Source organism: Scyliorhinus canicula, chromosome 14 (genome assembly GCF_902713615.1).
Source record: "Scyliorhinus canicula chromosome 14, sScyCan1.1, whole genome shotgun sequence".
Lineage (NCBI taxonomy): Eukaryota > Metazoa > Chordata > Chondrichthyes > Carcharhiniformes > Scyliorhinidae > Scyliorhinus > Scyliorhinus canicula.
Window position 1 is genome coordinate 91,448,396 of NC_052159.1, and position 14,511 is coordinate 91,462,906.

Consider the following 14,511-nt stretch of genomic DNA (forward strand, 5'->3'; position numbering starts at 1 on the left):
ATTTCCAATGATTCATTGGATAACTTTAAAAAAAAATTTAGAGTACCCAATTCATTTTATTTCCAATTTAGGGGCAATTTAGCATCATCAATCCACCTACCCTGCATGTCTTTGGGTTGTGGAGACACTGGCAGAATGTGTGGGCTCCACACCAACTGTGATCCGGGGCCGGGATCGAATCCAGGTCCTCGCCAGTGGATAACTCTAATATGCGGTAAGGTGCTGAGCCGTATGATCAGGAAGGTTCAATCTCTGGATCGACATAGTTCTACTCAGCCAGTATGTCAAGGGGCTTATACTGCCACCTCAGTTTGCCAGGTTGGAAAGAAAAACAAACTCTCTTAGAAGAATTTTCAACATTCCTGACACAGTTGGAGATGGAAATTTAGCACAGGAGATCTGATTAAAAATGGGGCAAAGAACAGAAAATAAAAGGGAGCTGGGGGAGGAAATGGGAGCAGAACGTCACTGCCTTACATTGAAAACTTGTCTGTATACAGGGAGCTCATAGGATTGGATTCCATTTGTTAGTACAAAGCATAATGTCAAACAGACCAACATGTTAATTTTTGATAAGATCCAGAAAATGGGCAGCTCAGTAGCACAGTGTTAGCATTCTTGCTTCACAGCGCCAGGGTCCCGGGTTCGATTCCTGGCTTGGGTCGCTGTCAATGCAGAGTCTGCACGTTCTCCCTGTGCCTGCGTGAGTTTACACCAGGTGCTCCGATTTCCTCCCACAAGTCCTGAAAGACGTGCTTGTTCGGTGAATTTGACATTCTGGCCTGGATTCTCCGAGGCTCCGCGCTCGGCGTAGGGTCTCAGATCCACAGCGCCGGGACTCGATTCTCCACGGACCGGAGAATCGTCGCCTCCCGCGTGCGAGAGGTCGATGCAGTGCCAGTCGGGGGCCATTGAAAGAGGCCCCCGCGGCGATTCTCCGCGATCAACCGGCCGAGTTTCGCCGACATGGTTCCAACCTGGTTCCACCCGACAGGAGCTCGGACTCACTACCGCGCTGGCCATCCTGCTGGGGGGCGGGTGGGGTCAGACTGCGGGGGCGGGGGGGGGGGGGGCACCTCCACAATGGACAGGCCCACGATCGGGGGCTATTGATTGGTGGGCGTGCACGATCCGCGGGGGGACCTGTCTTCTTCTGCGCTGGCCCGCTGTGTGGCTCCACCATGTTGTTGCGGGGGGGGCCGCCTCAAAAATGGCACGCGGACCCGCGGCCGAAAGTGCAGGGCTCCATATCGGCAGCAGGGGTTGTACAGCACACGCCGGGGCCCTGCCATCCCTCGTAAAACCGGAGAATCACTCCGGACTTTTTGAAAAATGTCTGGAGTGATTCGTGCCCATTTTCTGGCGGGCGTGGGGACATAGCCCTATTTTTTGAGAATCCCGGTCTTTGAATTCTCCCTGTTTACTCGGACAGGCGCTGGAGTGTGGTGACAAGGGGATTTTCACAGTAACTTCATTGCAGTGTTAGTATAATCCTACTTGTGACACTAATAAAGATTATTATTATTATTTGACGTAATGTGCAGTGTGGTCCTGTGTGGGCAAATACCATGGGGGGATTCTCCATTCAGCGACACCAGAATCGCGAATTGCGATCAGACGGTGAATCGGGCATCTTCCATATATCGAGGTCGGCACCAGATACCCAATGGACGCAATATCCAGTACATCACTGGCGGCATGAACGGGTTCCACGTCTCACACCTGTGTGGGCATGCAAAATGTACAGTAGCATGCATTAACATATCATTAATGGGCCTGACCCAGTTCTCTTCAGCCTCCTGCGATGCTCTGCCCTGCCAGTGGAAGTAACTTGTGGTATTCAAAGGCGGGGACCGGACGTTGTAGTTGCCGAGGGAGAGAGATGAGGTGAGAAAAGTCCGAAACCGCAACAGTGGGCTGTGACATGGCTGCCCTGGCCAGCGCCTTAGCATCACCTGCACAGTGTGCCCAGACCTTGGGCATCCTGACCCATGGCCGTGACCCTCACACCCAAGGCTTCCACTGCGGATATCACCCGTGCGGTGTTGGCCTGGGTGGCATGCATTGTTGGCAGCGCCTCCTGCAACTGTGCTGGAAGGTTGCTGACACGCCCTCACGCTCTGCGCCTGCATCCCCAGCATTGCTGGGGCCGCCCTTTCCTGAAACCTGAAATCTGTCTAGATGGCAGCTAGTCCCTGAGATCAGGCCATCGTCCAGCCCTCCACCACCTCTGGAGTTCCTACCTACACCTGATGCACACGAGCATGTGTGTTGTGCACATCAGAGAGTGTCCCAGGAGCCTTTTCACAAAAATGGCCCACTGAGATGAAAGTCTCCAGGACGGTGGAGGGTGCCGGTGACAGCAGTGATGAGAAGTTGGTGTCATCCCCGGACTGGTGCTCTGGAGTTTTGCAGTGTTTGCGGCTGGGGTGATGGATCCCGGATGGTCATGCCTGGTCGGCTGGTGAGTTGCGGGATTTTGGCTGTGGGCGAGGGATCCAGGACAGTCCCACCTCATCGGAAGGTTCCCCCGCACTACAAAAGGCAACACGCGTGGTGAGATCGCGGGTAGGTGTGATGTGGGGGAGGGGTAACTCTCATGCCATAGGGATATCGCAATTCATTGGGGGTTCACTTGGTTGTCCCATGCCAACCTCCGCCTTGCCCACTGCCCAATCTGCCACCCCAACAACCAGGTCTACTGCCCTCTGCTCTACAACGGTGAGGGCCAGCAGGTCTGGCAAGTCCCCTCTGGTTTCTCCCCCTCTCGGCAATTGTGGGCCACCTTCTCCTGGGGAGACAGATAATGCAGTGTGAGACACTCAGATACGGGCAGCATAGGGGGTCCGTGACTCGTAGCCTTTGTGTGCAGGCCTCCTGGCCATGGTGGGTGGTAAGGATGTTGGCATGTGGTGGACGGTGGGATGTGATGGGCTGCTGGCTGGTGGGTTTTGATTACCCCCGAGGAGGTGGGGGGGCACGGGCGGGGTGTGGGACAGGACTGGTGTCAGGGGCATGGAGGTGGTGACACACCCGGGTCACCCTGAAGAGGTTGTGCAGCTTCTTCTGGTACTGTTGGCTGGTCCTCGCAGTGGGACCCATGGTGCTCACCACCTCAGCCACCTCTGCCCAGGCCTGGGTGACCTTGGCGGGTGGCAGCCTCCTTGGAGGGTACCCGCTTCTCCTCCACACCACGGATAGCGGCCCCATAGTTCGTGCGTCTGCGAACCATGGGGCCGCTATCCGTGGTGCCATTGTAATGGCTGGAATGCGTGTGTGTGGGGAGTGGGGTTCTTATATACAGCTCCAGCTTGTCAGGTTCTCCAGTGCCAATCGCGACCCCAGTGAATCCAACGCTGGCACCGGCTGGATGTTCCATGTGGCGCGATTGCTGGCCCATTAGCATGCCATGAATGGCTCCAGCATTGGCCGGGGCCGGGGAACAGCCCACATTCAGTCCCAGCATCAGTGATTAGTCTCTCAAATGGAGAATCCCACCCCATTTGTTGCATATGAGGCAATTAGTATGCACAATGCATGTTGGTTGGCAACACTACTGTAACATTTGGCTACTGAGGCTGAAGGGAGTGACAGCTTTTCTTATATCACTATTGATTTGAACTTATGTTAACTCTGCTCTACAGAGGAATAAATATTTATTGAAGCCATCGGGATACATATTGGTACCACCAGGGGGGTTTAAATTAAATTAAATTTGAATTTGGAATTTAAAAATCAAGATTAGGTTCCTTCGAAATAACAATGAAATTGGGGCAACTGAAGCAATTACAGAGAAATTTTACATAAAATAGATAATAAAATGAGACTCTTTTTGGAGATGGATTTGGAAACAGCAAAGCTAACAAAATGGTGCGGGAAGAAGTCCCGGTTTCCCAACATCTTCCTGCAGCAATGTCACTTTGCCAGCAATGGAGAAGTTAGCGGATTGGTTACTTGCAGGGAGGTCAATAGAGCATCTTAAGTATCATATTTAGGGTTACTTTGCATCTCTGCAGGCATTTAGCTCATATAAGGAAGGCTGGTTGCGGTGAGGAGAATGCCCAGTAAAACCCGGTGACCTGGTAATGGATTCAGGGGGCACCCTTCCATACGGGTATTCCATGGCCCACGGAGGCATATGCCAACAGTGCCATCTGCTTTTAATGGCTGTCTCCCACCAATCAGCAGGCTCACCCACTGCTCAACCCAACTTACTTCAAGGTTGCCTGGATATGAGATAATCTCTCCCAGAACTAGCAATGGCCATCGTTGGTTCTTATTGGACCGGAGGTTCTTGGGGCCGGTTAATTGGCTGCCACTGACAAAATGCGGCTCCCAGTGCCACTGGCCGAAATGGGGTTGCCGTCTGCTTTCAGCCCCGAGGATGAGACTTCCATCACCAAAACAAAGTTGCGACCACCGCTTTTTTTTAAATTTCAGATTTTCAATAATAAGGTGGTATTTGGTGAAGCCTAACTCTGTAGTTTTCAGTAAAATCGTTTATGACTTTCTTTGTCTATATTGTGAAATGTAATCTTAACCAAACTGACCTTTGGTTCGATGAAAAACGCCTCAAGATAGGCATGTGATTCTAATGAGATAAGAGGGGTGCATCTTAGATTAAACCACAGGATCCCATGAGGGAGACGTCACTATTGGGCTTCTAGAGATGGTATTTCAGAAGGTAGAAGAGAAAACAATGTCCTTGATTTCTTCTGTAAATGTTTAAAATCCGAATATTGAAAGGAAAATGTGATAAATCATAATGCTCAGATTGAAAATGGAATATCTACGGTTATAAAATTCATGACTATGCTCATATATATATCTTTTTAATCTTCATGTGATATGGCGTCATTGGCAAAGTCAAGGTTTGTTACTCATTCCTATTTGCCCTTGAGAACAGTTAAGAGCCAACCACATTATTTGTTCTGACTGTAATTTTTTTCATTCTATTTTGTACAAAGAATGCTTGCATCAATGTCATGGTGATGAAGCTTCTCATTACAATCTTACCTGTGATGAGCGAAGTTCAAGTTCAAAGGATGATTTAAAGTGAGTTGTTCAATCTCTCAGGCACACTCGAGGCTTGACTGAAGGATTTTGGACTGTTCAGTAACAACTTCTGGACCCAGCTTTAAATAAAGGATAGACAAGAAATTCTTAATTAATAAAATTGCCTATTTAGAACGCATGCAGTGAAGGCTAAGTTTGAAAGGTATTTTTTCCTCTAATTCAAACTTTTGCAGAGATATAAGGTACAAGGTGAGTCGACTGCCAATCTAGGTCTTGAAAGACTGTGAGAAACTAATTTGGTGGCAGCATTTGCTTGAACTATTGGAAGGAGAGAAAATAGAAAACAGCTGAATTCTCCGCCGGCAGGATTCTCCGTCCGGCCGTCAGTGCACTCCCGCCAGCGGGGTTCCTGGCGGTGTGGGGGTGTCCACAGTGGGAAATCCTATTGGCCAGTGGAGGGAAAGGAGAATCCCACTGCTGAGAAACATGGGGATGGGGAGGCAGAGAATGAGAAGGGTATATATTGTGAGGGCCACGAAGAATCCAGCAGGGATTTGTGGGTTCAGCAGAAAGTAACTTTATTTATAGCAATATGTACACAGCAGCAGTAGTTCACCTCTGCTTACTTCTCCAGCCAGTGTCACACTGGCCAGCTCTATTTATACAGCTGCAACTACTAGTGATTGCACCACACCCTCCCCCCCCCCCAAGGAATCCACTGAAGATCCTGGTGAAGGAGGGCATCGGACTAGTTTTACAGCAGGATGGCGTCATGGATACGAGGCGCTGGATCGGGCGGTATATAACGAGAAGGCAAACGGCGCCTCCGAGACAAACGCTGTAACGGCTGCAAGTCCGTGGGTGGTGGAACCAAGGGATCCCCCTCAAAGGCGTCCTGCGTGTCCATCTTGGAGTCGGACTCGAGAACATCTGTCATCTTGGCATTCCTATATCCATGGAATTCTGTAGTGACCCGAGCAGGCCATGAGCGCGGCGCCAGAGGGAGATCTCGAGGATGAGCATCCATTACATCCGAATCTGGTAGGTGCTGCAGCTGGAGAAGCGATTTCTGGCAGCAGGGAATCTGTGGAAGAGGCGGCTTTCTGGATCAAATGTGGTCTAAATTCTTGCATTGAATGCGACCCATGATTTTCACCTGGTAAGGGATTGGCCCCGTTCGAAGGATAACGCCAGAGATACACTGAGCGCCGCCATCAAAATTGCAAACAAACACGTGGGGCTGGATTCCCCGCTGCCGGGTTCTCCATTGTGCTGGGAGCACGCCCAGGGATTTCCCACAATGGGAATCCCCATTTTCCGGCTGGCGGGATGGAGAATCCCACTGCCGCCACGGGCACATCAGAAAACTAGTGTGGTGGGACGGAGAATCCCACCCAGGTCTCCGGGTGCAAACTGTCGAGAAGAGCCATGCCCCTGCCATCCCTGATGCCCCTGCCATTCCTGATTTCAGTGTACTTTCCCGCCAATGTCCAGAAAAACCATGCAGATGCGGGTATTAAGTCTGTGGCCCATTAGGATTTCAGCGGGAGCTACCCCAGTCACTGCATGTGGAGTGGTCCTATAACAAAACAAAAAACAAACCAGTCAAGGGTCCTTGGACCTGGAAGACTGTTTCTTAGACCCCCACTTTAACACCAGTACTGCCAACTCATTGGATGCCGGGTGGTATGGAGCAGTGCAAATATGCCTTATACCATTCACCTTCATGAAACCTCCAAACTCCTCGCTTGTGAAAGGAGTGCCATGTCAGTGACCAGCAAATCAGGGAGGCCAGGCATGCTAAAAGATAAACATACGTTCTCTATAGTTACATGGACCGATGTTCCCGCCAACCTATGTACTTCAAGCCACTTCAATTGGGCATCAATCCTTGTAAACGGCTGGCATAATCGGTGTAGCCATCTGTGATGGCCACTTTCGGTATACAAAATGGACGCTCACAGAGACTCGAGGGAAATGTGGACAATACTAAGCAACAAGCAGGCACAGAGCCTGAATGTATATGTGGAAGGCAGTTTGCAGACGGAATCGAAACTCCGAGGCAATTTACATATTGATGGCCCATCTCCGAGGAACAAAGGACTAATACTCAGATAGCCGATACTGTCTCAGACATCCCGGCGCCAGTACCCCAACCGAAAGACACAAACAAAGCAAGGCCAACGGCCACCTAGGACACGCCCAGCCATCAGGGCACCTGCCTCTTTATTGGGGGCCAAGTTTAAGGCCTGCCTATAGCGCACAAAGCCCCTCCAAGTAGAAGATGATGACTCAGAGTCTGACTCCCACCAGACAAGCCCCTTTGCGATTCTGTTCGCTTTAGAGCAATGAGGTGTCCAGATGATGGTAAAAAGAAACCAATGGAGATTTACAGTGTCCTTCTGATGGAGCCTGCCCGATTTTGTTATTTCAGTTTGTTAATTTTAAATATTGAATGTTTGTTTGTGCACTTAAAGTTTATTCATGGCCCCACTCCACCTTTTGAAATGGTCATAATCAATCTTTTAATGCCCACTGGCAGTTAAAGGAACTACTTTGTCAGCAGACACCCATTCATAGCTACTCTTCTGATTCGTAGGTAATCATAAGAGGCAGTATCCACGATGAACACAAATTATCTCCATTCTTGTCCGGTCACTCGGGCAGTGGAGTAACAGCACTGACCCTCGACCTGCTTGAAGACTCCCATCTGGTCAGCTACACTCGGGTAGTGCACTTACGGCACTGGTCACCGTCCTACCCGGGGACTCCACCCATTCTTGCCCCGGCCGGGGTCCATACGCACCCCATTCGAAGTTTTTGGTTCGAAACTCTTTTACTGTTCTTTTAGTCTGTGGTTAAAGAATGTTCTTTGCCACAAGTTTTGCTATTGACATCCTCAAACACTTGGTTGGAACACTTTACTGCTGGACGGAGAGATTGTCCGCCCACTCACCTCATTGATCACACAGGCTGCGAGACTGCTCGCGCTGTGACAGCAATTTCTTTTCACATATCTTGTCCCCAAAATATTTGGTTTTTAAAAAATGAGGGAGTCACATATGGTGACAATTCTAATGGGTAATTGGTAATAAAAGGACAGACAGACATTGATATGAGATCTTAAACAAGATAATAACAGATATTACGCTTGTGTCCACAGGAAATCCAGAACAACAGAAGACAAAGGAAGACTAAGAAGGAAAAAGAAAACATGAAGACAGAAATTATGATCTACATTTGGATCTTCGTGGGATCCCTCCAGTTGCGCGCGGACGCGACCCCCCTGACCCCTACCCCACACGTCTTGAATGTTTCCCAGTCCTGCCATGCACCACACCCAGAGACAGCCATTGATACACCAACCTGGTGTGACAAATTTATCACATGGTATTTCCTGTCCTACATTGTGGAAGCACAGTTAGTCATGTCGATACTCTGTAGTGCCATCCAGGCACTGAGGGCGGAATTCTCCGCTCCCGGGAAAAATAGGGAGGGCCGTCATGAACTCGGCCGAGTTTCACAACGGCCTCGGAGGCTGCTCCTCGCCCCCTATTCTCCCCACCCGGCAGGGTTAGGGGCGGCGCTCCGTAAATCTCGGCCGTGGGGGCGTCGCTCCGAGAATGACACGGCCGGCGCGCCTAATGACGTCAGCCGTGCATGCGCAGGTTGGCCAGCTCCAACCCGCGCATGCGCGGCTGATGTCGTGACGCTGATGGCACGAACCCGCGCATGCGTGGTGGCCGTCTTTCCCCTCAGCCGCCCTGCAAGACGTGGCGGCTTGATCTTGTGGGGCGGCGGAGGGGAAATAGTGCGTCCGATTTGGACGCCGGCCCGACGATCGGTGGGCACTGATCGCGGGCCTGTCCCCTTCCGAGCACAGTCATGGTGCTCTTTCCTTTCTAGGCCACCTACAAGCCCCAAACGGGCTTCTCACTCCCGTTTCACGACGACAGCGACCAGGTGTGTTTGCTGCCGTCGTGAAACGGCCGCGAACGGCGGGCCGCTCGGCCCATCCGTGTCGGAGAATCGCCGTTCGCCGTGAAAAATGGCGAGCGCCGATTCTTCCGAGCCGGGGGGGGGAGAATCGCGGGGGGCGCAAGGGGGGGCGTGAATTCTGTTGGGGGGCCCTCCCGCGATTCTCCCACGCCGCGTGGGGAGCGGAGAATCGCGCCCTGGGACTTAAGAGATGGCGAAGGAAAGCCTCCCGCCCTCCAGTATATACCTTCAGACCCCCTATTTTCGGACTTCAGCAAACCCCCCACTCTCTCTAAGTTAAGAAAGTGTGTCTACTAATTTTTTGTTTTTGTTCTAATAAAAGATATGTAATTCTGTACTTGACCGCCAAGATACAGAGAGATGTAATGCTGCTATTGTATAGTTTATACTGTTGTAAATTCTTTTAAGTGACTAAGGATAGTTTAGAGAAGAATTGTTAGAGGTTCCCGTGTTTTAATCGTAATGCATGCCTGAATGTCATAGCGCCCTTAGAATTTTATAATGATGTGATGTACATAAAGCAATTTAGGTAATGGTTCCAATCCATAAGACAGAATAGAGTAGAACCTGTCCTTGATTGCGGTTGCTCGACTTAGGCAGAGAACAAAGAAGATTCAGTAATATGATCCTTCACGCTTCGCGTTGACGATCACAAGGAGGGACTGTAGCCATCTGGGATGGCCACTTTCGGTGTACAAAATGGACACTCGTAGAGCCTATAGGGAAATAGAGACGATACTAAGCAACAAGCAGGCACAGAGCCTGAATGTACATTTAGATCGATGACAATGATCAAGAAGCTGCCCAATTAATGGGGGCCAAGTTTAAGGCCCGCCTAAAGCGCGCAAAGCCTCTCCAAGTATAAGAAGGAAGCCCCAACAAAGATTCAACCTCTTGGATTTGGCTCTCAAGCGGAGAGACCCATCCACCAGCATCACCAGAAGCAAGTAAGTTCAAGGTCAACGCTCGCAACCAGATGAACGACCTTAGCTGTTCTCCTGTTACCTCTTCGAACCCAGCAGCCTCAGATACGAACAAAGGCCATTGTTCCTCTGACTAAGTATAGGTGATAGCAATAGAGATAGTTTAGTTTGTAGTATTATCGTGCATGAGTAGATCTTACTGTGTGTAAATAAATAGTATTGACTTTGAACTAACTAACTGGTGCATTGGCTCTTTGATTGGTATTCGGGTTGAACCTTGTGGCGGTATCGAGAGATACCTGGCGACTCTGAAAGTACACACATAATTAGGATTAAGAAAGGCGACCATATTGATTGCTATATTTATAGCAAGTAAACAGAGCAACATCAGCACGTAATCGTGCCCAAGACCGGCCTGGCCATTCCCAGTGATGCAGGGGCGTGGCTGGCGGAAGCTTCTGATGCTCTTGGCAAACAGAGCAGTGTTGGGCTGAGGAACTTAATAAGTACTTTGCGTCAGTCTTCACAGTAGAAGACATGAGTAATATCCCAACAATTCAGGAAAGTCAGGGGGCAGAGTTGAATATGGTTGCCATCACAAAGGAGAAGGTGCTAGAGAAACTAAAAGGTCTGAAAATTGATAAATCTCCGGGCCCAGATGGGCTACATCCTAGAGTTCTAAAGGAGATAGCTGAAGAAATAGTGGAGGCGTTAGTTATGATCTTTCAAAAGTCACTGGAATCAGGGAAAGTCCCAGAGGATTGGAAAATCGCTGTTGTAACCCCCCTGTTCAAGAAGGGAACAAGAAAAAGATGGAAAATTATAGGCCAATTAGCCTAACCTCGGTTGTTGGCAAAATTCTAGAATCCATCGTTAAGGATGAGATTTCTAAATTCTTGGAAGTGCAGGGTCGGATTAGGACAAGTCAGCATGGATTTAGTAAGGGGAGGTCGTGCCTGACAAACCTGTTAGAGTTCTTTGAAGAGATAACAAATAGGTTAGACCAAGGAGAGCCAATGGATGTTATCTATCTTGACTTCCAAAAGGCCTTTGACAAGGTGCCTCACGGGAGGCTGCTGAGTAAAATAAGGGCCCATGGTATTCGAGGCAAGGTACTAACATGGATTGACGATTGGCTGTCAGACAGAAGGCAGAGAGTTGGGATAAAAGGTTCTTTTTCGGAATGGCAACCAGTGACAAGTGGTGTCCCGCAGGGTTCAGTGTTGGGGCCACAGCTGTTCTCTTTATATATTAACGATCTAGATGACGGGACTGGGGGCATTCTGGCCAAGTTTGCCGATGATACAAAGATAGGTGGAGGGGCAGGTAGTATTGAGGAGGTGGGGAGGCTGCAGAAAGATTTAGACAGTTTAGGAGAATGGTCCAAGAAGTGGCTGATGAAATTCAACGTGGGCAAGTGTGAGGTCTTGCACTTTGGAAAAAAGAATAGAGGCATGGACTATTTTCTAAACGGTGACAAAATTCATAATGCTAAAGTGCAAAGGGACTTGGGAGTCCTAGTCCAGGATTCTCTAAAGGTAAACTTGCAGGTTGAGTCCGTAATTAAGAAAGCAAATGTAATGTTGTCATTTATCTCAAGAGGCTTGGAATATAAAAGCAGGGATGTACTTCTGAGGCTTTATAAAGCACTAGTTAGGCCCCATTTAGAATACTGTGATCAATTTTGGGCCCCATACCTCAGGAAGGACATACTGGCACTGGAGCGGGTCCAGCGGAGATTCACACGGATGATCCCAGGAATGGTAGGCCTAACATACGATGAACGTCTGAGGATCGTGGGATTATATTCATTGGAGTTTAGAAGGTTGAGGGGAGATCTAATAGAAACGTACAAGATAATGAATGGCTTGGATAGGATGGACGTAGGGAAGTTGTTTCCATTAGCAGGGGAGACTAGGACGCGGGGGCACAGCCTTAGAATAAAAGGGAGTCACTTTAGAACAGAGATGAGGAGAAATTTCTTCAGCCAGAGAGTGGTAGGTCTGTGGAATTCATTGCCACAGAGGGCGGTGGAGGCCGGGACATTGAGTGTCTTTAAGACAGAAATTGATAAATTCTTGATTTCTCGAGGAATTAAGGGCTATGGGGAGAGAGCGGGTAAATGGAGTTGAAATCAACCATGATTGAATGGTGGAGTGGACTCGATGGGCCGAATGGCCTTACTTCCACTCCTATGTCTTATGGTCTTATGGTCTTATGGGCCATCTTCTCAATGTTGGCATCGAGCTCTGGCCACCAGACATCAAATCCTATCCAACATCTTCATTTTGGTCATGCCCAGATGAACATTGTAGAGATTCTTTAGTATCAGCTCCTGTCCTTTATCTGGGATGACCACACATGTCCCCCACAAAAAGACCCATCCTCATTGCCATGTTTGTGAGGGCCACAAAGAATCCAGCACGAGTTTGTAGAGTCAAACAGAAAGAAACTTCATTGCAATAATATGTACACAGCAGCAGTGGTTCACCAATGCTTCTTTATCTAGCCAGTACCACATTGGCCAGCTCTAATATTATAGCTGCAACTACTAGTGATTGCAAGCCCCCCCCCCCCCCCCCCCCCCACCCTCATTGGGGGAGCTCAGATGCCCCAAGGAACATGGGGTAACCAATTATCCCAGCCAATAGGATCTCGGCAAATTATAACAGTATAAAAACAGCCATATTCAGTAAACTTGCAGAGACAGCATACAAAACAGACCATTAACCCCAGACGCACAAAGCAGAAGAATTTTGCCAGTCTGAATTTCAGGTTCTATTCCAGCATAATATTGTAAATGTGGTCTGATAGATATTGGGCTGGATTCTCTGTTTCTGCGGCTAAGTGCCGATGCTTGCATGGGAACTGTGGCGTTTTACAACTCCAAAAGCGGTGGCGAACCCTCAACGATTCCGAGACCGTTGAGGGGCTCCCGAGCCATAAACAGCCGGCGAATGGCCAGGTGTGTGGCTGCATGGCGATGACCTGCAGCGGTTGCCCCGTAGAACATGGCGTCGGACGTGCGCAGACCCGACCTGCCAAATATGGCCCCAGAGGACAACCCCTGGCACCTCATGGCTACCCCCCACCAGTCCACCCAGCTCTCAGGGAAGCCACCTCCAGCCAGCAGAATGGCTCCCGACCAACTGTGGCAGCGCTGGACATAGTCCACGGCTGCTACGCCGCGTTCCCGACCACTCAGACCATACGCCAGCCGCGCAGTTGGGAACTTGGTCCATCGTGGACAGAGCATTGGGGAGGGCCTTCCGATGATGCACCAACGCCCTTCCAAAGGCGTGCGCCGCGCGATGGTGCCATTTCAGAGGGTGCAGAGACTCGAAAACCGGCATCAAACCGGCGCCGCCCCAATTTGGGCATTGTAAGGGATTCTCCACCCGATTGCCAATTACAAAATCAGAGTTGAGCAACAGAGAATCCCGCCCATTGTGTCTTTTTTAAATTTAGAGTACCAATTCATTTTTTCCAATTAAGGGGCAATTTATCGAGGCCAATCCACCTACCCTACACATCTTTGGGTTGTGTGAGCGAAACCCACGCAAACACGGGGAGAATGTGCAAACTCCACACAGTGACCCAGAGCCAGGATCGAACCTGGGACCTCAGCCATGAGGCAGCAGTGCTAACCACTGTGCCACCGTGCTGCCACCAACCATTGTGTTTTAATAACGATGAAACCAGTCGTTAGCAAAATGCAAAACCTTGGTTGATCTTACCTCTGAATTATCCTAAAGAGGAAATTGAGTTAAAAGAAATCTACAAAAAAGATTTATGTAAATGTCTGGCAGATTAAACCATACTTGTAATCACCACTGCTGATTCTCAGCATTTGTCAGTGATCACGATAGTTGTGTGCGAAAATGTGCATACTAAATGGTTTATGATTTTATGAAGCATAATACTAATTTCATTAATTTACACAGTCAATTATCCTAAAGAGTAAATTGAGTTAAAAGAAATCTACAAAAAAGATTTATGTAAATGTCTGGCAGATTAAACCATACTCGTAATCACCACTGCTGATTCTCAGCATTTGTCAGTGATCGCGATAGTTGTGTGCGAAAATGTGCATACTAAATGATTTATGATTTTATGAAGCATAATACTAATTTCATTAATTTACACTGTCAATGCCTGCCCATAAAATATGCCTCTTTGCATTGAAAAATGTTCAGTGAAAACAACTATTTCAAAGTCTCAGTGGATATATTGCTTAGATGGAGGGATTGTGCCTTATTCTGCCTCCCACACCCCAAAAATGTCCATAATCGCTTTGTATGTCAATCACAATGCTTGAGCAATCGTTTTAATTTAAATCCATCTTACCCCACAAATGACAAAGCATCTTGAGATCTGTGCTTCTGTCTTGCCCTGAAAACTTATCTTACCCTCATTTGCATTTCAATTCCACTCTGCCTTGTAACACTGCATATAGCTCAGTGGGCTAGACAGCTGGTTTGTAATGCAAAACAAGACCAGCAGCATGGGTTCAATTCCCATACCGGCTCATTACCTGAACAGGTGCTGGAATGTGGTGACTAGGGGCTTTTCA

At 48.9% G+C, this 14,511-nt stretch overlaps 1 protein-coding gene across 1 annotated transcript in view; it reads right to left on the reverse strand.

The window, feature by feature from the left end:
- Positions 1-5,097: 5,097 nt before the first annotated feature.
- The window catches only part of LOC119977591 (proton-coupled amino acid transporter 4-like), a 551,265-nt gene continuing 541,851 nt past the window's right edge, over positions 5,098-14,511 (reverse strand). The window contains exon 12 of the mRNA XM_038818709.1: positions 5,098-5,135. Coding sequence (XP_038674637.1) covers positions 5,113-5,135 — 23 coding nt within the window. The 3' untranslated portion in view covers positions 5,098-5,112. The remainder of the gene's footprint in view (positions 5,136-14,511) is intronic.